This window comes from Egretta garzetta, unplaced genomic scaffold (genome assembly GCF_000687185.1).
Source record: "Egretta garzetta isolate BGI_Z169 unplaced genomic scaffold, ASM68718v1 scaffold322, whole genome shotgun sequence".
Classification (NCBI taxonomy): Eukaryota; Metazoa; Chordata; class Aves; order Pelecaniformes; family Ardeidae; genus Egretta; species Egretta garzetta.
Window position 1 is genome coordinate 4877774 of NW_009259044.1, and position 27831 is coordinate 4905604.

Consider the following 27831-nt stretch of genomic DNA (forward strand, 5'->3'; position numbering starts at 1 on the left):
CCCATCTTCCGGAACTTGAGAGAGCAGGATTAGGTGGAAGAATCCCAGCTTTTGACTTTACAGATCTGGGAAACGTAGACGCTTGAAGCAAAAAAATCCATTTGCAATTGCACTTGAGGTTGCATGGAAAAGAGATTGCATTTTGTGAGGGAGCATGGTATGAATCAATGTCTGACCTCCACATTTTCACCCTGCTGACAAGATACTGTTATTCCAGCCCCATTTGAAAACAGACAAAACCAGTGTATTCATGTGGAGACATAAACACAAAAAATGCTGTCACTTTGTGACCGAGGGAGTGGGTCCTTCCACGTGCTGCAGGGAGGAACAAACTCTCCTAGTATTAAAATCAATGCTGCCACACTCAGAAGTCAAACGGGTTTTTGTAGTGCCAGAAGGCTGAAAATGACTGGCAATTTGTGATCAGGCTAATCTCTGAATTGTATTTATTCAGTTTATGGGTATAGCTGAGGACCTGGTTTGACTTCAGATGTGGATTTGTTAGAGCCGTAGCTATGTTCACAGTACAAATTATTAGAGCAAACAGAAAACTACAGAAGTGAAGCAAACTAGACGCTTAAAGATTATTTTTAATTTTCTACAATAAATATTACAGTGGTGACACAAATCAGACAATGGCAGTCAGGCACACATGTATGTGATTTTTCTGGATGAAATGTTACCGTTCTATTTGAAGCTGCTAAGCATTCCTGAATGGCATGACCTTGAATGCCCACGGGATTTCAGTCTGCTAAAGAAAAAACTCTTGGGAAGGATAAGGGATAGAAAAGCAACATTCCTAATGAAAGCTAACTGCAGTATTTCAATGGTGTCCCTTCAGAAGTCCAAATATCATTGCACATTATCCTTTCAAGTTTTCTGTGGAATTACAGCAGCTAGCTTTTTGATTTCTGATGTGTCTCTTGCTTGTTAATCTGGCCCCGTGTGGATTTATTGTACAAATCTATTTGGCAGCTGAAAATTGCCCTTTGATGAAGCTCCTAGTCTAATCATGAACTCCTCAGGCATGGAAAATAAGAATGGGGAGGTGGCAAAAGCACAGCCTAAAGGAGCCATGTTTGTCTTTCACTCGGCACGGATTTTAGAAGCATCTAAATTTCAAAGTCTTTCACACAGAGGATTTTCTGCAAAGATTGATTTTGCTCCTCTTAGGATGGTAACATTTGCCATGCTGGATCAGACCATTGGTCCATATAATCAGGTATCCTGCCTCATTCGGAGGCTGGTTCCTCACGGCTCAGAAGAGAACAAAAGCAGCCTGTAATGCACCCGATTCAATTACACTACGACAGGGAAAGGAAATATAAACCCACCAGCCTGACCTGCCTCTCCTCCGCTTCGTACGCTGCCGCATGAGGCCTGATTATCATTATCACAACCTTGAAATAATGAGTTAGGTTCTCTGTGAATAATTATGGCTTTTCATCCCCTTTCATAATCTTTTCTCAGACAGGGCTTCCTGCAGCAGTGAATTCCACTAGTTGATGCCTGCAATATCTGTATGCTGTCCAACATTACATGTAAGCTATATATTGCAGTCTGAGCTCTCTTCTTTCTTCGTTCTGTCCCCGCATTGGTTTCTATATCCTTGTAAGATGCGCTTCCCATAGCTGCAGTAGTTCCCAGTCTGTTTTGTCTGTCAGCTCTTTTGTCCCCTGGTTTGGTCTTCTCTAAAATAAATGAAACAGTCTATTCATTCTCTCCATCTCAAAATCTGTAGATACATCCTGGTTCCATCCAGCTCGTCTCTTTGGTCGCTTTATTTTGTTTTCAGTCCTCATTTATTTTTCCATGTGTGCTAAACTCCTGTGCTAATTATGTTATCTTTCCTCCTCTTTTTTTTTCTTTCTGCCAAAAAAAGGTGTTTCAAATTACCCAGTATACCAGGACTGACTGTTCTTTCTCACCTTGAATGTATTAAATTCCTTCCTTGCTGACAGGGTACTGATATGTCTTTTCACTTAAATCACAACATGTGCCCTTTCCTGGTACTCTAAACACCATAAATAATATATGGACGTCTGCAGAGTGTGCCACGTGGTGGGTTTGTCCTGGAGTTAGGGTCAAGTTTTCCACCTAGATAAGGTGGGTATTGTATTAGCCCACAACCTGGAGAGTCTACTTCTACCATGAGACCTTGAGGACAATAGGTAGTGTCCATTTTTATGTAGCTCAGCTCCACAGCCTTTCTCCCTTTATGTGATTTCAGACACTGGAAAGAGGTGGTAGGGTATCTCAAATCAGTGGTAGGGTGAGATGGTAGGCTATCCCAAATCAGCGGTAGGGTATCCCAATTCAGCAGTAGCAGAGAGGCCAGCATGCTGCACTGCATGTGCATGAGATACATGCATGTGGTGACACATGAAGCAGGACTCAGAAGCAGAATTCTCAATTCTGGAGTGAAGACTTGACAAATATTTCAGTGTTATAGTAAGACCAAAAGGGGGCTCAGTTCTGCTCTTTTCTGCTGTGTCCAGAAGCAGCCTGGCCTGTAACAGGGAAGGCTGCAGTTGCTGGGAAAGGTATTAGGCACTGAAAACAGAATCTTAATAACAAATTCATGGAGTTTTAATGGTCAGAAGGGACCATTAGCTCTTCTGGCTTGACCTCTTATATACCATAAGCCTTTGGGCTTCACCCAGGCAGTTTTGTTTGAAGCCCGATGACTTGGGTTTGTGTAAATAGGTTTTGTAGAAAAGCATTCAGACAGGATTTGAGAACATCACGTGATTGGAAATCCATCTGGTCCCCCGGTATTTTGTTCCAGGGATCAGTAACTGTTAAATATTATTGCCTTATTCTAATTTGAGTTTATCTGCTTGCTGTTTTCAGCTGCATTCTTGTTATTTTTCTCTACTAGTTTAGAGAGACCTTTCGTAACTTGTAGTTTGTTCTCTTAAAGGTACTTACACAACCAAGTCACCTTTCAATCTTTTTTGCTAATTAATTAAACAGGCTGAATTCTTTAATAGTTTGTCTATATTAAAACATGCAAGAAAGTGCCTCTGAATTAGCTAAAGGTGCAAGTGGAAAGTCCTGTGCTAAACCACATTAAGCTACATGTCAACACTCTGAAGCAGAATTAAGGTGGCCTTAATTAAATTTGACTTAACTCATTTCTAAAGTAAATTAAGCCAAACTGAATTGCAAACACTTTAATTGTGAATAACAGAGCAGAAATATATGCTTCTGTATGTGATAAACTTGTACTTGTGAAGTAAGGATATGCTTATGCTGGGTGAATTCTGAGATAGAAGTTGATGTGCCTAACGGGAGAGTTTGGGATGGAATTTGGAGTTTTGTGGCTTATCTTTAGGTAACACCTATATCGCATACTGCATATGGAAAATGAAGCAAAAAAACTGCCTTGGATGTGCTATATTCTAATTTTTGTCCAAGGAATAAATTTTTAATGCGTGTGCTGCCAGATGTTGGGAGATCTACAAGTGAAGATACATGGTCTAGAAAGAGATGTTTCAGCACAGCATGCAACCTGAAGAAATGCAGATAGTGGGGACAATTCAGAAATCATTGATGTACATGCCATAAGTGGGGAAGGATCAGACATGAGGAAGCTGAAGACAGTAGAAATCAAAAAAGATTTTGGTTACTCATAACCAAGAGAAGAAAGAGAATTTGGAGATGTTCAATGTCGATGTTGTGTGATATTCTTCTCTAGATGCTCATTAAGACAGCTACTGCCATATAGAGAATTAGGATATCTCTGAATGCCTTTTGGTGTGAAACAAAAAAAAGCATTGAGAAGTTTTCAACCAAGTAGTTGTCGTAAGTGAGCCTCACTTGGAAAAGGGGACAGAGGAGTAAAAAGTGTAATGTGACAGTGCCTTGTCTGTGTAGAGCAAAAGAATAAGATACAAAGGCAGGTTTGGATGATGCATGTTGGGAACACGTGGCAGGGAAATACGTGGAGTGGTATATCCTAGGATTCTTCAAAGCTCTTGATGAAAAGGAAAGACAAAAATCTTGGTGATCTTGTCAGAGAGTTTTTTAAAGCTGTAAATAAGAGAAGGAAGGAAAGATGTAAAGATAACCATCGGCTGCATCACTGATGTGAAGCAGAAGACCTTTTTTCAAGAAGTGAGTTATGTTCCAATGGTTATGGGGATGAGAGGGACCTTTGTGCTTCGGAGGAAGAGAACTAATCTTTCATGAAGCAAAACAAAATAACGCTGAAGTGTGCGTGGGGGGAAACAAGCTCTATGAAAACAAAGCTCAAATAGTTTGTCATAAAGAAATTGAACCAGTGTGGGAAAAACTGCAGAAGGAATATATTCTCAGATGTCTACATACTCCTGCTAAGCATCTGAGTAATGACCAACTGAAAGATCTCGCTGATAAAGTATAATGTAATTGGTCATACTGAAACTTGCTAGGGAAAGTACATTTTTGGAACTTTAGAATCTGGTCTAGTCCCTGCTTGGGAAGGACACAAAGTGTAGTAAGTATGCATGGCTGGGATGGGAGGGAATGGCAGTCTGTTACATCTTCATTTACTGATAATTCAGGTCTATGTATTTACAGATATGCTGACAAAATCTGGAAATGAGCCTGTTTGGCACACTGAATCAAACTAGAAAATGGGATAAGTTACCTCATAAGTACTTGTATTCAGTACACAAAAAGTAAACATATAGCTATAGACTTCAGTTTGGGTGACATATACCTGAGATTTCACGCGGCAGCAGTAAATACTATTAGCTTCCACACATTACAGATTATTATCTTCTAATACAAAAGATGTTTTATCCAGTGCAACTCTACTTTGGACTACATTATAATAGGAAAGGATGAATTAATCTTTGGTGGGGGAGTTTGTGGTTACCTAGACACCAGTGATCATGACCCAATTACATTTAATATGGGGAGAGGACAGTGTTCCTATTAACATGTGTTCATGTATATTTTTTTCATAACGAGGGCTGATTTTCCAGAGCTGAGGGAATATAAGTAAAGCAGACCACAAGAGGGAAAACATATACAGAAGTAGTATGAATAAAAATTGAGTCCTTTTTTAAAGGATTTTGTTACGTATCCAAAAAGGCACAATTTTCTAACCAAGAATTAAGAACATATTCAGTTAAAACTGATCCTGGTTTAGTAGCAAAGAGAAGGCAATAATTAGAGTGTAGAAGACAGTGAATCATAATATTGATGAAAAATCTACATGATTGATTAAAGTAAGACAGATTTCTGTTATTTCAGTCAGTTTCTTGTTTTTTAGCACTGATTTTTTTACTAATATTTCTGGATGTAATGAGTAAACAACAGTAGAGGTCATTGTCCTAAATGTGGCTGATGAAAATATCTTCTGAGGGATAATAGCATAGATTTATTGTGTCTGAACAAAGAAAACAGGGAAAATAGACACCAGCCAATGTAATGTAGGAAATGGATATAAGAAGTTAAAAAGTAAAAATTCATGGTATTCACTACTAAGAACAGCAAGAAAGCATTTGGTACCGTAACTAGAAAATAAGCTCTAGAACACAATTATAGGAATTATTGCATTGATAACATTGTTAAACAGATATACTTATTAAAGTAGTACCTTTAATTTTTTTAGAGGTGTTTCTTTCTCCACCCATAATGTTAGTCTTTCCAAAGGTGATGGTACGTTATAGTCTAGATGTTCTCAATAATGATCATGCTAAATACTGATTATCATTCCCCTTGTCACTTCTTCCTCTGGGATTTGTTAGGTCACCAGAACAGGTGCAGAGGGAACACGCTGTTCCTTTTCAGGACCCTTTGTATCTGCTATGGATTGGCATCTGTAAGTCATATTTATTCAGTTTGTTCCCTCTGCTCCAGAAATGGGAAGTCTTCCACTCTGTTGACTGCCCACTTAGTCCTAGCAAATTTTTTTTTGCTTTAGGGGTGAATTTTAAAGAGACAAAAGTCTTACTAGGACTTGCACACACCTCCAAAGATGGTTTACCTCATCATCACCATAGTCAACGCTTCCTCAGCATCTTTCACCTCAGGAGAGAAAAGTATCAATATATAGTTGTGGACAGCAGGTGGTGTCTTTGAAACTTTCTGATATTTCAAGCAATGTTCCCATTTCGCACTAGAGTGAAAACACAACCTTTTAAAGCAACTTGTAAAAATTGAAAACAACCGGTCTCAGAATAGATCATTAGCCCCTTTTGGGCTGAAGAAAACTTGGGTGCCCATCTGCCTTGATTCAAAGCAAGGACTTAGATCACCAGATGGTTCTTTGTTGAACTTGTCTCAGATTCTCATATAGGAGTTGTTACATTTTGTGTAGATAATGAGATATTCCTTGAGCCAGAAAGAGACTAATTCTATAACTCAGTAGCAACAGCACTCATCTAAGATGGATCAGCCCTAGTCTAAACCACTGCTCCAATTCATATTTAATTGTTCGTAGGGAAGAGAGGAGCTCAACTGGAAAAGGGTATCTTTCTTGTGGGGTCCATTCAAAAACATCAACCAATAGCTGAGCAGCTCTTCCTGAGAAAAGTCAACTCTAATCAGTTATATTCCCACAAAGAAGTTTTGTCTTGGATTAAAAAAAACCCCAAGTTTTCTGAAAACATTTCTAACTAAATTTCTCACTGTGTCCCACCTCTTCTCAGCTTTTGGAATAAAGCAGAAAGTTTCCTTTGGGTGTGCTGGAAATAATGACTGAACTCAACAAGAAAATTAAATCAGAGATTCATACAAAACAGCAATGAGAAAGATAATTTTTAATGAGTTTGAGGAAGATATTTAAATTAGTTTGAGAGAGAAGTACAGCTATGTGCAGCCAGGGCTAAAAAAATCCAGAAATTTTGTCTGTTTTATGGTAGCTTATTTCTGCTGGAGATCACCTATTTATTTCATATAATATAGTTTAAAATAGATACATGGTTTTGATTTTGCTACAGGATCAGAAAGAGCAGTTTGCATCTTGGTGGAAGGTACTTTTTTTTTGTCATTCCTTTAAAATCTGTCGCAAGTGCAGAGACTTGTTCTGATTTGGAGGGGAAGCTGATAGTTTATAAGATTATTTTATCTTCCAAGATAATTGAAAGTTGAGTGAGATGAGTATTTGGTTTGAAATACTAACTCTACATGAAAACAGTGGAGGACGAATCTAGCACCTCTGAAGGTATTCGTCATGCTCTTTTTCCATTATATTGTACCTTCATTTACCATATACCATTTTTATTGCCTTCCTTGTATTTTTCTTACTAGCCTTGAGAAGTAATAGGCTTGGATCTGGCTAAGGAGAAGGGCTATATAACCATGTCATGATGGCCCAGAGCATATATGCCTCACTGCTTGGAAATGATGGGGAAGAAGGGAGACAACCCTATAATACACCATAAACAATCCTGAGTAATTTGGTACCTTGCTCACAACCTTCAGGTATCCTGCACCCAGGCGAACAGGCACCTGAAGTAAACACTGTAGCCTACGCTCCTAGAAGGAACCTTTCCACCAAAAATGAAAGCAGTGAATGTGCTATGTGATGGGCTCTGTGTTCCCTGCAGTCTGATAGCCCATCGGGATTTTGCAGTAGGCAGCTGGACACCAATTTTGCAACGACCTTTTAAGAGCAACCCCTTTGTCTTTTCCAGTGAGGGAGAATGAAATAAATGGGATCTGAAAGCAGAGCTCAGGCTGACTCCGAAAGAGCGACAGAAAGGTCACTTTTCTGATCAAGCCAGTATGTTTAGTGATTGGAAGGGCTTCCATGGGTCAAAGCGTTGAAGTTTTTCTGGGTCAAGCACAACCCCACTAACCCCCACATACACTGAAATGACTTGAATTTTCTGATTGATCATCTCTAGGTAAATGTGTTGCACAGACTGGATACCTGCAGCAAGCCTCCAAAACTGCTTCTATCGTTTCGTGTACTCAGTCCTCACAGATACTCACCAAATCCTTTCATTTGTGTACCCTGAAGTATGATTTGTACTGGGGCCTTGTATTAAATGTCAGCATTGAAAATGGGCCTTGTCATGGCTAATGCAAAATTCACTCCTGTGGTTAATTTAACGAGATAGATCGGCAGACATCATACATTTATTAAACAACCATAATTATATTTATATTAATGCCGGTCTCTGCCCAGGAGAGATTCAGGCCTGATATAATAGGATTTGTTCCTAATGCAGAAGTGAGATCTCTGAACACAGACACTGTGAGAATGAGTCTGTGTGGCGGGCTGAGATTGAGTAGCTCTGGGATCTTCAGATGCTGGTTGTGCAGGTGAGGCTGTGGGCTGTGACAAAGATACACTATTAGAGCTCATGTCAGATTTGGGAATACTGACAGCTTTTTGGTTATCCTGGATGTTGCAAAGTTGGTCGAAATCATTGGTAGAGGTATTGACCGCTCTCAGGTGCACTGAATTTGCATGGTCGTTCACTTCAAAAGGGCAGCAAAGCACCCTGACAATTTTAAAAGTGGCCTGCTGTGCCTGAAGCATAGTTTCATGCAGTCTCCTCTGCAGGATATGGTATCAAGTTGTTTTGGCATGATACTGATTACGTAGCGCATCTTCATGCAGACAAGATTATTGCTTAGACTTTGGAAACAGATAAGAATTAGATTCTTTCTGAATCTTCCTATGTACAATTACATTATTTCAGGAAAATGGCCTGTGATTATTGCCCTGTTCTGGTCTGTCTGGTTGCACTGATGTCCTGGGAATAAAGCAGAAGGTTTCTGGGACAGTGGCGGGCTCTGCTCAGTTGGTTGCAGGAGGCAGGAACAGCCTCTGCCAGATTCAGCAGCGCCTGCCTGCTTCTTATGTTGACACGGCACCCACCTCTCCTCTGCATACTGATGGCCTGTATCTTTAGTCTGCTTGTCCATCACTGTAAACAGGGGAGAATAAAGTTGACAGTGTTGGATTGAAGGGGTGTAAGTGGTTATTGATTCGCAGGCTGCTTGCGATCCTAGAGGTGGGGGTCAGGAAGGGCGTGTGTTTGAGTACAGGCGTGAGCATGCAAGTTTGTAATGGTGTGTTAGCACTGGTGAGTTATAGGATGTACACGATGATGCTTTTTAAGAGGATTTGTATACGCTGTAGCTAGCTGTGTGCTTGTATGCATGCTAGAGAGTGTGTTTGTACATTATAGCTGGAAGAAATTGTGCATGAGGGTGTATGTATGTGTGTGAGCGTGCGTTTATCTCTGCTTATAGGCAGAATACGAAATGTATGTAATCGGCATCAGTGTTTACTGCTTGAAATATGGGTGTACGTATCTTGTCTATATATGTGTAATAGTACATGAGGCTACCAGTGGGTCTATATCAGGCTAGGTGCAGCTAAAATGATGATAGGCTGTGCGGCTTTCTGCTATCGTGTGATGCCGTCATGGTTACTAGTGCTGGTAGGACAGGGAGAAGGCAGAGATGCATAACCCTCAGCCTTCCTGCTAAATCTTTCTTGCATAGCACACGTGGGAGGCTGTAGTAGCCTGTGAAGGGGAATGGGAGCTCATTTCGAAATGAAGACTAGGAAGAAAATGCAGACAGCAATGATGGGGTTCAGATTTCATTAGCTGCTGATATCTCTGTTCACAGGAAAAAAGCGCACTTCCTTGGTGACCTTTCAGTAAATGCAAAGCTATTATCTTTCAGTTCCTTTACATTTGTAACTAATTGGGGTGGAGGTGCGGTGCACAGGATTGCAGTTAAGCCTGCTGAAGGACAGCACACTCAACACTGGCATTTGCTCGTGTGTCGCTGTCCTGTGGTTCTGTGGTGCCTTCTGAGGCCCTGTCAATCCCTTCTTCCAGCTGAGTTTGGAGCAGAAGGGCAGAGCAGCCTCCTCACACTGTGCAGTCCAGTTCTGTGACACCTGACTGATGTGAGGGGTGCCAAGGTGGTGGGAAGCAAACCAGCACAGGCAATGCCTGTCAGTGCTGTTTCTTTAAGATGATGTTACCTGCTGCATGGTAGAAAAAGGTTGAAAGGAACACACTCGATGTTCCTTGGCTTTTTTTGCCCTTTCTGTAGGGTCTTCTACAGCTCTTTAGAAATGTCCTTCTCAGCATAGGCATTTTGGGAATTAAAACAACACGGGTGGATTCTGTGGCAGAGGATAGGACAAAGCAGGACCATTTTAGATGGCGGTGTGGAGTTAGATCCCATTTAAGTACCCTCAACCTGTTGGTTCAAAGATACTCAGTATCTCTTAGATGTGTAAATGGTGACTTGTTATTCATGCCTTTGATACTAATTACAAGGGCAGACGCTTGATATCGGGGTATTTGGCTAACATTTTTTAGTGCCCACTGTTGACTGGTGTAGCATGAATGATATCTTCCATGAGTTCATTGCCAGAAAGGAGGAGAAATCTGATCAGTATTTTCTATGGCTCTTTGGAATAATCTTTTGTGATGCTCTCTGGGAGAGAAAAAGCTCAGGTAGATCTAAGAACCTTTTCACCTGAATTTGTAAAAGAAGGACAGCCTGATCAAACTCACTGTGGTACAGATTTGGCTTGTTATTTGCTCATATATCCCAAAAATGAGAAGCATATGGCTTTTCTAGGCCTGCTCAGAATACATAAGTACAGTCCAGATGGCATTTCAGGTCAGGCTGGCATTGCTGGAGATCCTGGCTGCTTGAAATAAGGGAAGGTAAAATTTTAGAGAGGGGCTTATTTCATGAACATTGAATAACAGATACTTCAGTCTCCAAGGTGCTTCATAAAGTACCCTACTCTTTTCAGTCAGTTCCGCTGATTTCACTTGAGAGTGTACAGATATGATAAACTGAATTAAATGTGAGATCCCATAACTCCTCATTCAGAATCTAAACTGAAAGAACTTCCAAAAAGGCAGAATCAGTAATTGCAGGCCTTCTCTTTGAGACAGCCAGAACACTCCCAAGTCAATCAGAAGTGTTTTAACCATAATATTTCTGTGTTAATGCTACAGAGGCTTGGCATAACCCCAAAATACATCTCATTTATGTATATGTGCTTGCATTTAAAAGGAAAGGGGCGGGGGGGGAGGGGGGGGAGAAAAAACCCAAAGCCTTGAGATCTTTTTTTCTCCATGGAACATGGCACTTTTCTGTGCAACAGCACAAAATTACTTGTTATCTATAGAGAACTCAGTCTATGAGATTGTATGGAATTTGCTTTCCATTTGGAGGGAAAATCAGCAGTAGTGTACATGGAGAGGATAACTCCACATATAACTCCTGTAACTTGCCTCTGCAAGCTTACTGTTTGCCTCTGAGTGAACGTTTTGCCTCTGTGAATGGATGGGCTCTTACAGACCTGGTAAGAGAACCTGTAGGGTCTGAATTAAGACTTTGTCTTTACTCATTGCACGTCGTCCTTCTTGGGTTTTGGATGCCGAATAGAGGCTGCAGAGTTGGACAGAACAAAAGGGGAGGAGATGTTCAACCACAGGTGGAATTGAATGTTTTCAGTAGCTGAATATTTGTATTTCCGTTCCTTGGCTTAAGACTGACACCAGACTAAGGGGCTTTGGCGTGGCTTTAGGGGTCTGTAGGGGGAAATTCATTAAGTGGTGGAGCTGGGCCTGCTGAAGGTGGGACCTGTTGCATTTTCCAGTCTGAATCTAGAATGGCAGAGGCTGCAGGGTGGAGGGGCGTGAGCGCAAGGCACTGTTGGTATCACTGAGTCACAGAAAGCATAGCACAGTTTTATGGTTATGCATGACGATAGCCTGCATAATCTGTTGCTTGCTGACAAATGTACTGTGTTCATATACGAAGAAGTGAAAAAGAACAGGGTCTATCTTTCCCAAATCATTTGCCAATCATTTTTGATTTTTGTTAGGAGTCTGGAAGCGTCTGGGTAATAGTACTGCTCAGCTTGACTCTGTGTAAAAGGGCTTAATTTTTATGTTTCCATTTAGTCATTTTTATTGTGTTGTTTCCTAGCTCGTTGATGAATAAATCCCTGTTTCACTGAAGCAAATGTCTGGGAAATAGAAAAACAATTCTGTGCTATCCCTTTGCATTTAATGGGGGTGACAGGTATTGCTGGGTGTAATTAATTTATTTGTGAAGGACCAAGATCTGCATTCTTGTGTTTTCCTATTGTAACGCTAATTACTAGAAATTATTAGCATGGTGCTAATAAGACAGTGTGCACAATTTACAAGAGAAACAGATATGAATCTCTTTGTGTTTCCATTTAGCTACCTGCCTGTACTTTCCTGAGTCCCCATTAGGTGAGTGTTTGTACTGGTGGAGTGTTTATGTGCCGTGAATGTTTGCAAGTGCAAAGCTACGATTGAATGTGGGTACATGCATGTGAGCGTGTGAACTAGTTAAAAACATGCTCTCTCAGACCTTCAAGTTTGCAAATGCACACTGGTGTGTCTGAACATATTTTAATTGTGTCCTTATGAGTGGGTGCTGTTTGTCATGGTACCTGTGCCTTAGATTGTGTCCTTATGAGTAGTGGGTGCTGTTTGTCATGGTACCTGTGCCTTAGGCGTGTGTCCCTGTGCATCCGTGATCACGTGTGTGTATGCACAGAGGTATGAGCGTGTCTGATGAGTGCACATTGGCCCAAGCAGGAGATAACGTGATGTACAAAAATCTGCTAGAAGCGCTGCCTCCATCATGTGTAGCAGTCATTTTGTACTACAAGGCAGGGGATTTTCCTCCATGAAAGGAGAGACGTAAATGAAATGAGTATAAAAGGACATCTATGGCAGTGACCATGCATGCAGCTGATTGTCAGTCTGAGACAGAGAACTTTCCATACGTGCCTTTTTCTCTCATGGACCCTCACGGATGTGACCTCTACTAGTAGCAGTTAATAAAGCCTTTGGGGTGCAGGGTTTTTTCCAGAGAAACGTGCATAAGAGCTTGGCAGAAACTGGCATTTCTTGAAAGTCATGTCTAACGTTTTTTCCACTGTCAGCCAGTTCCTTTCTTTAGTCTCTGAACATAAGGCTTGCCAATAAAAGTCCTGAAATAGCTTCTCTCACTGGAACTAATGTTTGCCAACAATAGCGAGGGAAGAGGAAAAGAAATCTATTTTTGTAGCTGGATTCTAACATGAGGTAACTCTGGCTTTACAAAAGTTAATTTGGCACCTAAGGTTAAAAGGTGTATTTGTTCTGGAAAGCTTTTTGACCAAATTCAAATATGATGGTTGAGAGGTGATATGTGTTAGTTACTTATGGACAGAAAGGTGCTAGACAAGTGAGTGTAATGTAATGCAATGAAGTTGGTCTTAATCTAGCTGTGGTTTAGGATTTTGTAACCTCTATATAGAGGAGTGTGGGAGAAAGAAGAGTGTGTGCCAGTCCAGCCTCCATCAACATCATGGCCCTTCTTGTCCCGAGATTCCCCAACATCAGGACTGAATGTGAAGGACTGTAGAGCTGAAGTGGAAGGGAGAGGCAGGTTCAGCTCAGCTAGTGATAGACAAACAGGTTGAGGGATCAATTTATTTTGTCCACACTACAATTTCTATACTACTGTTCATCTGGGGATGTGATGCACGGTTTGGAGCGCCTGTTCTGAGAAAAGAATTAAGGCCAGTGGTAGCAATAGGGAGATAGAAATACCAGATGTGTCTCCTTGCCAGCCAAGGCCCCATCCCACTGCTGCTAAGAGAGGTGAGCAGGCCAGGCCTATGAAGGATAGTCAGGTTCAACCAAGAGCCCAGGTCACCAGGCAAGTCCATGGTGATGAAGCAGGTCCAAGGTCAAGCCAGGAACGCAAGTCAGTGAATCGGGATCAGGTCCAGCGATGGTTACCAGGGTCAGACACAGCCTAGCAATCCCCTCGTAGGTCTGTAGTGACAAGGCAGGTCCAAGGTGAAGCCAAGAAGTCAGTCCATGAGTTGGAGTCCGGACTGACGGGGCCTGTGGGCAAGATTGGTGAGCAGATGTGTTTGTTGCTTTTGCTTGGGAGGCAAAACCAGATTCAGGTTCCTAGTTGCTGTAACAGCTATTCTGATGGAAGCAACAATGGAAGATCTCTGCTTCTATCTGCTGCCATCCTTGAGCATCGCCCCTCTCTCCTGAATTCACGTTGGCTTTTTAGTCCTCCTATCGCCTGAAGGTCTGTGTTTGTATGTCATCATCCTGAGCCTGTCCAGATTCCACCCCAGTCTGTACCTGCTGGTGGGGACCGCAGGAGCTCCCTATCCACCTTGTATTCTGCTGTCCAGCTGCACCTACAGAGCTTTGAGATTCTTTAAGTGACAGCGGTGTTCAGAGGCTTGCTGGACCTGTCTGTCCTTGGGCTGGTACTCCAGAAGCTGAAAGTGAACCTGTTTTTTGATGGACATTGAGTAGAGGAATCCAGGCTCCCTAGAGGATAGGGATGGGCAGCTCATCTGCCTGAGGGAAGGACTCCCCCAAGGAGAAAGGGGAAAAGCAGGGAGTAACTGAAGATCTGACTACTGTTCTGCGTGCAGCAGGTATTTGTCATTTTGTCTGAGTAAGTTTCATGTGTTGCTATTGTTCTATTTACAAAAAGATGTAAGTTCTCTTTAAAACAGATTCTTTGATTTTGGAGTGGGGTTTTTTTTGAAACTTCATCTTTATTTCTTGTTAGTCTCTGGTTTAAAAAAAAAAAAAAAAAAAGTATGGCAGAATTCCAGATTAATAGCTTCAAACAGTTTTGTTCCCAGCAGCGAGAGGTGAAGTGTGAGGGGCAAAGAGAATTGTGGGCTCTCTCCCTAGCTCTGCCAATGCCCTTGGCGAGGTGCCTTTGACTAGGTCGCTCCTCCCCTGATTCAGCATCCCTGCTTGCAGTACTGCTCTCCTATCTCCCAGAGGGTATCCTGCGATTAATTGAGGGATGTATCTAAATGGCTTTAGCATGCAAGCCAAAAGTCACCAGGGACAAAGCTGTTACTAGGGCAGGAATAAAGGTCAGGCCCTTGCTGATATCGTTGTCTTGATTAATTAATACACTAATCTCTCTAAATCCTCTTCAGCAAATATAATTTGACCTCATGACTTGTTTTGTTCATTTTTCTGTGAATTAGCTTTTAGAGAACTAATGAAAAGACCTAGGTGGAAAATGTTACTTCTCACCATATCCCCTCCCCTCAACTAGCCCTATGCCTTGCTCCCCTCTTGGCATCCTTTGCCCTGTCTTGTCTGAGGGCTTTGCAGAATAGTCCCTTGGCCAGTTAAAAGACTCTTCACTGGATACTAAAATGAACTTATCTCTTGATTAGGGATTTGAGGAGTCCTGTATGATTACTTGAATTACTAGGAAAACAATGTATGGAATTGACTGAAGAGGAGAGTTGTGTTTGATACTGCTTTCCTGTGGCTTTTTTCTATGGAAAAGTGCAAGGCCAGTGCTAGAAGATGTCCTCCTCCTCACAGAACACTGCTATAAGGGTGGAGTTTTGCACTGCAGTATGTTTTCTATATACATGTGTCTGATATTTAGTTATGAAACATTGCTAGATCTGAGTGAATTTTGAAGGGGCACAAAATAGAAATGTCTCTTTCTGGGTTTTTTTCAACTCCATTATACAAACATCTCTAGGAAACATCAGGTTTTATGAACTTTAAGGGCATCAAGTGCCTCTTGGAAGTGGCAGATCTGATCATATGTAGTGTTGCTTTTATATCTTTCTCTTCTTTTGTTCTCTATTACCAAGGTCATTTGCTTGGAAACTGGCTGCTTTATTCCTCCAAAAGTCCATATACTTCCCCAAACTGAAGCTGTAATCCTCCTTTTGGACAAAACACTTGATTGTAGTAGAAATGATTGCAGTGTCACAAACCGAGGATTATCATTTTCAGTGGAAATCATAAAAGCAGATTGAAAAAAAACTCTGAAGAAAAAGGCAGCTTGTTCTTATGCAAATTTTCTCAGGTAGTAGGGCTGCAAGATGAGAAATCCTGAAAGCCTGTAATCTGGAGTCAGCATCTTCTCTGATGATACAGGTTTGCCTGCTTTGCTGTGAATGGTCAGTAGGCTTTCAAAGACTCAGAGACTTGTAGTTTATTTTTACAAGGCCTGTATGCTCCTCACCTGATGCTCTAGGAGGTGAGGCATTTATCAGCTGCTATGCATTTGCTTCCTGCTGGTATCAGTCTCTGAAAAAGCCAACGTGGAAATATCCACGGCAGAATGAGGGGAAATGTAAGCTGCTTTTGTGTGAGTCACATCAGTTATCCCACTTGCTAGCGATAGCTGCCTCCCCCTCACCCCAGCTCTGTCTCTCTGATCTTGTCTCGCTTTCTTCAGTCTGTTCCTTACAGTCTTCAAAGACCTGATTTCTTTTTCTCTTTCTCTCCAAAAGCACAGTAAGTGGAGATGTTAAACTGAGCCTGTGCTGGTGGCATTATATAGGGGAAAAGGCTTATAGGTGGTTTGCAGAAGTTTGCATCCAACTGCCAGGTCTAAATGATGTTCCTTGATAAATAAGGCCAAATGTCTAAGGTCATCTGCACGTGCTGCTGGTCAGTTCCTCATGGACAAGCTTTGATCTCCCTTTCTGTTTTCCTTTTAATAATAATTTTGCCAGCCAAGATGAAGGTAAAAGTATCTGTCGGCCATCTTTGTGTCTGTGAGTTTACTTCATACCGCTGGACATGTGAGCTGGCGATAAAATGAGCCTTTGGACTCTGCAGACCTGTAAACCCTGGTTAGCAGTTGATGGCAGCTGTTTCACCTGAAAGAACTTTCCTGATGTTTGATTTCTGACTGCAGAGTCCATGTTCCCAGGACTCATCTTGGGATGTCCCTTCTAACCCAGCCTCTTAATAAAATGATCAGTGACTTGCCCTTGGGCCATCTGGTAAAATCTCCCTTCGACCCAGCTTTCTCATCTATTCTTTAATTCTTGATATGGTATTATTGTATTACGCGTTTGTTACATGAACCTGTATTAAATCAGAGCAGACATCAAAGAGGGACCTGCGGTACTTTTGCCTGAATTACCCTCGGTGTTATCAGCCATTCTCTAGGTGGCTAGTACAGAGTACTCGAAAGAGAAAAAAGAAATGGTCAGATTTTCACTGTTATTGCCCATTTTTCTGTTAAATATGATAAGCAGCAAGAAGGGTCCTGTGTCAGAATGATTATGCTGACACCTATAAGAAAACAGCCAACAAGCTCCTTGCTTGTACCCCCATCCTTCAGCTTCAAAGGGAGCAGTGGCCAGGCTGGGGGAAGCCCTCTCCTATGCAGTGTCTCTGTCCTCTCTGATCCGAGCTGGGCATAGATGCTTTTTGTGCTTTCCCATGTGCTTGGAAAATCAATGACTCCTTTGTTGTTTCAGAAGTGCTAGTACAATAAATTGTAGAACCCTTGTTGCTTCCTGTCACTGATCCTGAGGTTGTAGGGAGTGATAGGTGTGTGTGTGTGGGGGGGTCAGCTTTGATGGTGTTTGCTGAAGATGACCAAAGAGAATTTGTGATATGAAAAAAAGAAATTAGCCTGGGGGGAGTCATTTATAATTTAGGAAAAAAGTCTCAGGTAGCTCTTGAGTTGTATCTGCACAAGGGGACGGACATACAGGGCCTGAAAGGTTAGAGTAATGAAAATTAAAGTGAGAAAGGAAGGTGCTGCAGACAGCTCTGTGTCCTTACCTCTCACCTGTGGATCTCTGTGTCAGGACCCATTTCAAGTAGGTTTTTAAGGAGACCAACACACAGAAGGTCTCAGGATAGTCTCTTCTGAACATGTGCACGTAATTATTCCACTATGGAAGCTGGCTCGTGGCATGTGACATGGTCCGGGAAGGAAAACCACCACCAGGTGGAAGCTCTGCTCTGAGGCCATTGGCAGAAGGTCTCAGAGGAAATGAGTGATTTTGTGGAGAGCAGGTTTAGATCTGGAAAAAAGAAGTATGCTTCAAGGCATGAGCAAAAAGGGTCTGGAAGAAAACATGGGACCCTCATGACTGGAATAATAAGAGATTGTGTAGGCTGAGATTTGGATGCATTCTGGAGCTATTTGTGCTGCCCAGGAGCCACAAGTACATTGGCAGAGCTGGTAGGCAGCCAGGATGGGAACAGAGCGGGATGCTGTGGGACCATGCTGGCTGGTTTATGCACAGTGCTTGCATGCTGTCTGCTGTGTTATTTTATATTTGGCTAAGGTTGTAACTCACAGGATCAGATGAAGCCCAGGTTTTGTTCCTGTAGGAGTTGTAACGAAACTGAGGAGCAGAGGATTTGAACTACTAAAAAGAAATCATTAAAAATGGCAAGCAGACTAGAGAGCAGACTGTCTAAAACATGTTTAACAAGGTGCTAATTATGATTCCTTGTGTTTAAAAACTTACTCCACGGGATGAGAGAACCACCAATAACAGAACCACAAGCACTGGAGTGAGACAGGGGTGAGGAAACACAATGACTGAGGGTGTTAATAGAGCCTTGATAATATGGTGAATTTTTCTTTAAAAGAGGTATGGGGATTGGAGGATGAAGGAGAAATGGTATATAAAGTGTCGCCTATGGCTTTCAAGGGTGAACCAAGACTAATTTTCATGCAGATTGGATTGCTGGGCATCCCAGATGAGTCAGAGCTGATAAAAAGAGAGCTTTCTACAAAAAAAAGCATCAAGAAGTTTTGGGAGCTATGGAGTGAGCCACAAAAGGATTGTTTGTATAGTCAAAACCTAGTTAAAAGGCTGGAAAAAATAGGAGGGGTGTATAAGGCATCCTTGGGATGGAAAGAAATGGATAGTAGGCCGACTCCAGCTAGCACTTTGTGAATTGGTGCTGGTCAATATTTATAATTTTAATCTCTGGAAGGAAAGAAAAATAGTAATATAATGAGATTTACTCTTTGCAGCTGATACAAATTATGCAGTAGGAAGGAGGACTGAAAGATTGCGAGTACTAGAAGGGAAGATGAAACATAGGCAGTGGCAGGGTAAAGCATGTTTGAAGGAATAGTTTAAAGCTTTCAGACACATGGTTGGGCTCTGAATTAGCTCTAACCATTCAGGAAAACATAAGTAGCTATTATAAAGACAGCTTGATAAAGATGTCTGTGCCATGTGCAGCAGCGGCAATAAAGAAAAAAGTGAATAAGATGCCTGCATGTGTGAAGAAAGAGGTAGACTTGGAAGATGTTATAATATCCCTATAGACGTGAATGCTAATACCTCCTGTGGAGTACTGTGTTTGTTCTGGGTCATTTCTTTTGTAAGAGACAAAGCCGTGATAAAGAGGGGCTAGAGGGAGCAAATGAAAGTGTTTAGTGGCCTGGAAGGCAGCTTCAGTACGGGGAAAGCATTAGGGATCCTGGAGCTATTGAGTTCTGAAGGGAAGGAATAAAGCGGTGCGGAGAGCGCGGCAGCGTGCAGAGGTAACGCTGAGCGCTGCGTTGGGGAGAGGCTTCGCAGTGGCGTGGATGTTTGGTGGCAGCACAGCAGGAACCCGGCTCGCCACCCCGTTCGTTTCTCCTCTACATAACACATTGCTGCCAGGCCCAGGCACACTTTCCCTGGTCTTCTTGTCTCCGAAAGGTGCTGGCGTGGGAGCAGGGTGACAGAGATAATGTGGGGCAGAGTCTTATCAGGCTGGAGCAACGGAGGCGACGTTTGGGTCACGCTGTGTTGGCTTCTCGCTAAATCTACTCTAGTGCCTCGATATCTACGTGGGTGCAATGGTGAGAGGTGCCATGATCCTCGGGTCTCATTTTGGATGGGGAGTAAAAGCACACTAGCCTTGATGTGTCATTTTGGTCAACACCTATTTTCATCACCTCTGTGATGGGAAGAATAGCAGGTATTTTATTGGGTTGAGAGGGAAAGGCTGTAAGGTTTCCTCCATTGCAGTTTATAGCACAGTGAGGTTTAAGATACAAACTGCTTTGGAAGTTCCCAGCGTTGTTACTTTAAATACTTTAAAGCCACACAGCAAAATAACAAGGTGTGTAGTATAATACAAGAATATAAGGCCATTTCATGAAATCAGGATGGAACTATTGATTCTTAATGTAACATATAATTAACCTGGGGATCCCCATAGCATGGATGGCATTATGAAGACAAATACCTTATTAAGAATTTTTAAAGCAGATTAGACGCTTTGAGTAGCATCTGCATTTACATTAGCCAGAATAAAACTGTAAGTATCATAAATCCTTTTGTTCCAAGGTGTGTGGCAGTCACCAGCCAGGATTAGAAAATTATTTTACTACTATGGTGAAATATGGCCAAAGTGGGTAAATTCATAGCTGAAAATAAGGCTTGGGTGGGCTGAGAGTCTGGTCACTTTTCTGTACACTGAAGTTATTTATACAGGCAAACTTTTAAGTGGAAGTAGAGAGGGAGGAAAAGTGATCCAGGGATTAGGCTGCCAATTTAGGACTTGCAATATTTCAGCTTCTTGCTTTCCCAGACTGCTTTTAAGCATTAATTCATTTGACACAGATTCTCAGACATACTGGGAGCTCCACCTCACACCTAATCTTCAGATACCTCAGGCTATAGCCTGTCTGCAACTTGTTCCAGGTTCCACAGTGTTCAGATAGCAGGAAAAAGTATGTTTGTGAAAGTCAGGGATAGACTACTGATGAATTTTCAAGGCACCGTCAGATGGGGTGATACCAGTTAACCTGTTGCGAATACTGGGAGCATGGAGAAGAAAGGTGCTTTCTTGAATAAAGCACTCTGTCGACAATGTAAGGTAGCTTTCTTTCTTCTCATTGACCCAGAATCCCTACGTGACTTTGAACAGTTAGCTAGTTCTGTTCCCTGTCTGCCAGGTAGGAGGCTTAAGTATCCTGGAGCAGCATTTGTTTTCCTTTAGCAATTAGCGTGTTGGGGTTTTTTTCTGTTTTGATTTGTTTTTAATGAAAAAACCAACCCACTCCTCCAAAACAAAAACCCCAAATAACAACCAAAACATTGCCCATTATTTTTGTTAGCTCTACAATGAAAGGCTTGCCCTCTGGATTTTCACTTCCAAGGCTGCTCTTCACTGGAAGGTGCAGGCAGGCTTGTGTCCCGCCCCGCCCCCCCCCCTCCAGAACTGCCTGCAGTCCATAGATTGGAACTTGAGAGACTCCTGACCCCATCACTGTGAAACAACGCAGACTCCTCCAAAGCGCTCAGTTCTGGCCTGGCATATCATTCACTCGGCCTCTTCAGTTCTGCCTGAAGAGACACTGGGATGAGGTGAAAGATTGCTCAGTGCCTGCAAAGAGAGGGATAATCTATTGATGCTAGTCCGGGTCCATCATGAACCTAAAAGTAGGTCCCTAGTGTGTCACATGGTAATGAATGAGACAGAAAACCAATGTACTGCTCAACTTCATTGGAAAGAAAGAACTCTGCAAAGAATAGAGTAGGGGGAAAGTATCCTCATTTCTCTTTCTCTTTCTGTTCATCTTTTGTTCCTGACATGACCACCCTTCGCAATTATGGCCCACATACAGAAAACAAAAAAAGTATAGTCTGTCCATGTGCTATTCAAGCAGGAGTCTGGCAAAGCTGGACTTTCTGTTCCACCTGCAATCTTGTACAGCAACGCAGAACCAGATATAACGGCATCCAATGGGCATGGAAGCATTTCCTACCCAACTAGCACCTTTGTGTGCAGTTTTTAGGGAGGTGGGAAGTTAAAGCCACCTCTGTCCCCATCCTGGATAGTTTGCAATTTGTTGACATAAAACATGAGGTAGCAGTGTGTGGAATAGAGTGGCCAAGTAAAGTAGCTAGCTGAGATTGGCAAATGCAACACTACTATAATTTTTTTTGGCTCTTCCAACACATGATGAGGTAGCCATGTATTGAAGATGGAGTCACTCATGGGAAATGATTGAGGAAGGGAAAAAGGATGCTGAGGGAGGAGCAGAGAAGGAGAGGTTGGGGAGGGAGAGAAGGGTGGAAGGAAAGGACAGGGAGACAGCTGTTTAAGTACTGTGAGGGGAAGGTGGAGAAATGAGAATGTCAGCACAGCGGAAAGGAGGAAAACTATCACAGAGTAGACCTGGAGAATTCATAATCTAAAGAATTGTTTTGCTGGAGAACTTGGCCCCAGGTTTTTGTTTGCTAAACCCCCAGTTCTCCTATGAACAAGTTGTTCAGGACTCTTTCTCCAGCAGATTGGAGGGAGAAGGTGTTTAATCTTCCTATTCACTCCATTCCTTGAACAGTGTTGCCGCCTGTAACGCACATATCTTTAACCAGGGAAAGACTCCATTTGAATGATTAAAACAATAACTACTTCTTTGCTTCTGTACCCAAGAAGTTTGTTCAGCCAAAACACCAGCTGAGTTCAGCAGAAGTTTTGTGAGGAGATTCAAAGCAAGCCAGGCCTTGTTTCCTCTCCATGTGGCCAAAGTACCAGATGTAATGAGGACAGGCGTTCAGAGCGAGGCACACCTCTCCAAGGGTGAGAAGGGGGTAGAGGTTTCCATTAGCTGTCTTCTTGTTATCATTCCGCTGTATCAGCATCCATTGACCTCAACAACCCCTCCTTCTTTCTCATCCTTTTATCTCTCTCGTTCTTTTATCTTCTGTCTCTAACTCCAGCCCCTCTCATCTTTCTTTCCAGAAATTCCTGCTAGCCTATTTTTTTCTTGCATCTTCAACCTTTTCTGCTTGCTTAATCCTCTTTTGGCCCAAATTCCCATCCCAATCCCCTCCACTTTATCCGTGTTGTGTGCCATACCTGCTGTTTAGGGATCTCTGGCGCATGAGAAAACATGGCTTATTCCCTACTGTCCCAGTTGTCTAAATAGCCAGTTTCCCAGCATGGGTCTGCATACTTTCATTCACAGGGGTTGAAAAGTCAGTATCCTTCAGGGCTGGCCCAAGCTAAAATTTTGGCTGCAGACACCAGGCACCAAATGTTTCATTCAGCTCTCTGGTTTATCCTTTAGAGCCTCCAAATGGTTTCTATTAGTATTCTGAGGGAGAGCTCACTGGTGGAATTAGTGAGAAACCAGACTGTCAATTTATTTATACTCAGCCTTAGGGCATAACCATTGTGCATGTGTAAAGCTATTGAGATGCAGAAATATTCACTAAGTGTGTATGTGTATGTATTGACTGGAAGTGAGTTTGCAGGGAAAAGCTATTGCCCCAAGGACTGAACAGTGACCAAAAGTGGGAGAGGCCACTGAAGCGGCCATGCCGCGTGCTAAAGATCCCTTTTCTGTGAGCACGGGAAACAATTGATCCCTCTGAGAATCTTCTGTCTACTTGTGTTTATTAGTATCTTCTAACTCTAATTTTATTGTAGCTCTAGTTAGCCTTGTGAAGAAATTTCTAATTTAACTTCTGGAGTCCTTCCACCTTCTTCAACAATATCCATGTTATGAAACTGTTGCTGCCTTTGGCTGCAGGAGTGTTTCAGGCATATGAGTAATGAATAACAAAGTTTTCCCCTTGCTCTGTCATTAAGCCTGTGAAGCATTTTGAGGGCAAGTTGAGAGAGATTGGAAATGTTTAGTTGTGGATGTTTATTTGATGCATCAGGGCTGAGTATGAATGGACTGTTTTTTCCAGTATGACTTCATCAATTTTGTTTAGGAAAAATTGTATTGACAATGTCCTGGCCAAATGATAAGTCAAGGAATAGCTTTTTTTCCTGCTCCTCAGTCTATGACAATGTCAACTAAGAGATGCAGGTGAGCATCCTACTGCCCCAGCTGTTATGCTAGCAACAGTTTTGCCAGAAAAGGCAAGAAATTAATTGGTCCAACTAGACCAACAGTTAATAGACTAAGTATCTGTTTCATTCATCTCATCAGCCACGTCACCTATCTCTGGAATTTGTTTCTTCCCATGAAAAATAAGTGCATCCACAACTTGGACTGTAATTTGGCATCACCTCCTCCCATGCTGTCTGTAGGAGTATGAAAATGCGAAAAGGGGATTAGGAAAAGTTCTTGACCTCCGTTATTCTCTATAATAGCCAGGAAACAATTAGCCTGCTATCCCTTAACATGATTCCTGCAAAAGACTGCATGACTGGGACCATGGGGCTGATGAACCTGTTTGTATTAGGCAGTGGAGCAACATGCATCAAGCTGATGCTGGTCCGGACTGGTATTTTCATGTAACAGAGAGCAGAAACTATGTGACGTGAGCCGGTGATTGAAGTAGGATAGCTTTGTTAGCGTGTTTCTGAGGCTGGACTAATCAGGATTGATGAGCTTGTCTGCAGCTTTCTGGTGCAGAGATACTTTTTCCTGCTCTAGAGTTAGCTTAGGTTCTGCTGGCTTGGAAGACTTTGCACCATGCTCCACTGCTCACACAGGCGTGTCCAAAGGAAGACAGAGCTGTAAAGCCTTGTACTAAAGAGAAAGATGGGGTCACTGAGAATCCGGACTGGCAGGACACTGCAGGGGGGGTGCTGTCAGGCCAAGCTGCTTCCTCCTGTGCAGCTGCAGCCAACGGACCGTATGCTGTCTGTGCACGTAGAGGTAACATAGCCTTGCTGCCATGGAGGTGTGCTTCCTACCAGTGTATTAATCAAACCAAGGTGCACCACTTCTACTGTTCTTTTCCTCTTTCTTGCATTTCTTGTAGAATATTTTCACCACTGAGTTGTAAGCCCAATCTCAAAATTTTTACAACTCTGTGTGCTGCACAGCTACAAGGGAAATGCCTGGAGACCAGGCTTTCCTTTTAGCAGTGCAAGAGGGACCGATTATTAACCACTAAACCAGCTCCTGGCATTGCTGGCAGATGCCATCAATGGCGTTAGTTTGATACGTCAGTTTTGTCAACAGCTTCAGTTTAATGGTAGTCATGCTATGCACCTCCAGCTCCACCCTCTGCTGAGAGCTGAGGAGGGAGGAAGGAGGGGGAGAGAATTATCTGAGTTAAGAAAAAAAAAAAAAAGTCTGTGTTTGAAGTGAATAAAGTATGTTAACATGTAATCTTCTAGCTGAGGTTTCCAGCTGTTACTCCTGAGCTGTCTGGTATCAAAGCAATATGGGTCCATCGTACAGCAGCTAACTTCAGTGCATGAACAATTACTGACTGAGGGTTCTGAGGTATATTACAGTTTTATTATTATTATTTCTCTGCTCATAGTTTCTTAAGGCCTCTTCATATCCTGAATAAAGCTCCAGGGAATCGTAAAGCCACAGGCTGAGTTTTAGCGCAGTCACTATTCGCATCTCCTGGATTGATAGGTATTTAGTATGTTGCCTTGATCTTGGAAGCAAGACCCTGAGATACACCCTAGGGAAAGCTGCGAGATGTTCTTTGTATTTTTTGCCCCAGAGAAAATAACTCTCTTGCTATGGAAATGACATATTTTTGCTCAGAAATGCCGCCACTTCTGCCTGCCGATTGTAACTCTGCCACACTAAAATACCTGAAGTCTTTTCAAGTAAAATAATAAAATATTTAGGAATCTATGCAGAGCTGCTGAGCACTCTCATAGTTTTGCATTAATGACCCTTGGTTCCCATAAGCCTCTCCCTCTGTTTTCTTACTATTATTAATTACTGCTGAACTTCATTGTACCTGGATCTTGCTTGGCAAAGCTTGCAGTGGAGGTGAATAGGATGCAGGGAAGAAATGGTTTCAGAGGTTTGCCCACTGTGATACAAATACTTAAGAAACTGTTCTGAGAGCAGAAGTCAGTTCTCCAGAGACCCTAGACCCTGCCTGGGTCCATAGTCCATAGACTGGGGCTGGGGCTATGTTTTCTCAGGTTGTTTGTGTGCCCTTCTGGGCAGGGCCTGTGCTTATCTAGTTGTCTGGACACTCAATATATGTTTGAGCTGTGTATTTTTTGTGTTGTACATGTTCATCATTGTAACTACAGAATCATGCTTTGCTCACAGGATCTCAGAAAGTAAGCAGAATTACAACATCTTTACTATAGGAAAAGGCATTCTTTTATCAGGGCATTTGTAATGCCAGGTGATATTTGCATATGCTGGATCTGCTAGAGATGAAGTAGTGATTTTCATCCTGTCCAAGTAGTTTGTGTCCTCTAATAAAAATCCCCCCAAAAAGCTTTGCGAGAGAGCTGCAGAAGTTTGTGAGAAATCTCTTCTTTCTTCCATCCACCTGCATGGTTTTGGCTCGGAAATAATCTCTTTCAGTTCTATAGAGCTTCTCAGACCCAAGGAATCCCAAAGCACTTTACAAATGCAACAACTTTATACAGAAAAAAAACCCCAACATGAGATCGGAGCTCAGCCTCCTGTTGTGGATTAGCAGAACACGTATGGGCTTTGTTACCCATAAGGTGTCCTCTAGCAAATACCTAGCAGAGAGTCAAGTACAAGCCATACTGACATGGAGCTCACGCCGTGCCTCTGGCCGGTGCCAGGGCTGTGAGCGTGGACTCCTGAGAGTTGCTAAGGAAACAGTCTTAGAAATGGAGCTGGAGCTCCTGTCTGCAGAGATGTTGTGTGCTGCAGAAAGCGTGTAGGGCTGGTATTGGCAGAGGCAGCAATTGATTCAACCCCTGATGTGATAGCATTAAGGAGTACATGTGATGGGGTCACTAAATGCCAAAGATAAGGGATTTTGCAGGTTTTTAGTTTCTTTTTAGTATATTTGAGCTTTGTTTGTCTCCTGCCCTCTCACCGCTTGCCTGAAACTGCCATTGATTATATTGTCTTACTCCGAGGCAGGCCCTTGGTATGTTCCTTCTTTGATAGATCTTTATTTTATTTTTTTAATTAGTGAAAAAACAAACACAAACTATTCATAATCAGGGGTCTTCCAAGCAAGGATCCAAAGCTTAGAGGAGTTGTCCCTTGAAAGATGATGTTGATAATCCAAACCCTGTTTGTGCTTCTCTGTCTCTGCTTGTCTCTGATAGAGAGATATCAGCTTTTAATAGACTGAGAAATTCCTTAGAGGTGTTTGTTATTTTGCAATTACTTTGCAATTGATTTTCTTAAAAAACAATTCATAACTTGTTAAAGATCTCTTCCCCCTTCTTTCCCCCCCTAGTTTCCTTTTTTATCTTTGCCACTGTCCTGTGTTTTACAATCCTAGGACCTATTTTTTTCCCATGGCTTACAGAGATGACTTGTCTACAGAGAGAAAGAAAAAATAAGACCTGGTGATTTGTAAAAGTGGATTTACAATTGGATCCTCCTGAAGTCTGAGTCTCATTCTTACAGTGACTCCTCCTGTAAATGTATTCGAGGCCATTAAACTATTTGCCTCTGTTTCCCTGTTTGTAAAATAGAGGGTATTTTAGAATAGCTTCTGTAGACCACCTGCTGTCAGTTGATTTACAAATGATTCTGTAGGGGAAATTTCCGTATGCAGCAAATGTGAATGAACCCCTAATTCAGAACGGAAGGAGGAACGCTAAGAGTTGTCCTTCTGCAAAACAAGCCTTACCTTCTCCACGTACCTGTGAAATATTCAGCACTGAAACGTTCTGCCTCTCTCTGTCAGGGCCTGCAGCTGGGAACTCAAGAGCTGGAGGAGATGGGAAGCAAGTTTTGCCTTGGCTTGCTCATTCTGCACCTCAAATCCCTGCCCTGCAGCAAGAAGTTGATTGCTCAGGCAGCGCTCCTGCTAGATCTTGAGGAGGAGATAACAGACCGGGCACAAAGGTCAGTGATAGTAGTATTCAGCGGGTTCTCCTGGGGGAATCAAGTTGGTGAGGATATGTTTTGGGTTTAAATCTGCAGAAATGGACTCTCCTTATGGCTGAGATTTGCATCTTGGGAACTGGAGTGTATTGAGAGTAATTAGAAATTAAGATACAATTGACTACCAAAAAACTATTATAACAGTGTTACCGTGCCCTACAGCCACCCATGTGAATAAAAAAGGTGAAAGAAAAGAACCTGATTTTTATTTTTTGGTGAACTTCTATTTTCCTATCAAAACTGATTATTGGAGCACAGGGATAGTACTGCCCCAGAAAAATGCATCAGCAG

General features: G+C 42.3%; 1 protein-coding gene across 1 annotated transcript in view; it reads left to right on the forward strand.

The window, feature by feature from the left end:
* The window catches only part of AGBL1 (ATP/GTP binding protein like 1), a 293048-nt gene that overhangs the window by 178029 nt on the left and 87188 nt on the right, over nt 1-27831 (forward strand). Inside the window, exon 22 of the mRNA XM_009635035.1 lies at nt 27341-27501. Coding sequence (XP_009633330.1) covers nt 27341-27501 — 161 coding nt within the window. The remainder of the gene's footprint in view (nt 1-27340; nt 27502-27831) is intronic.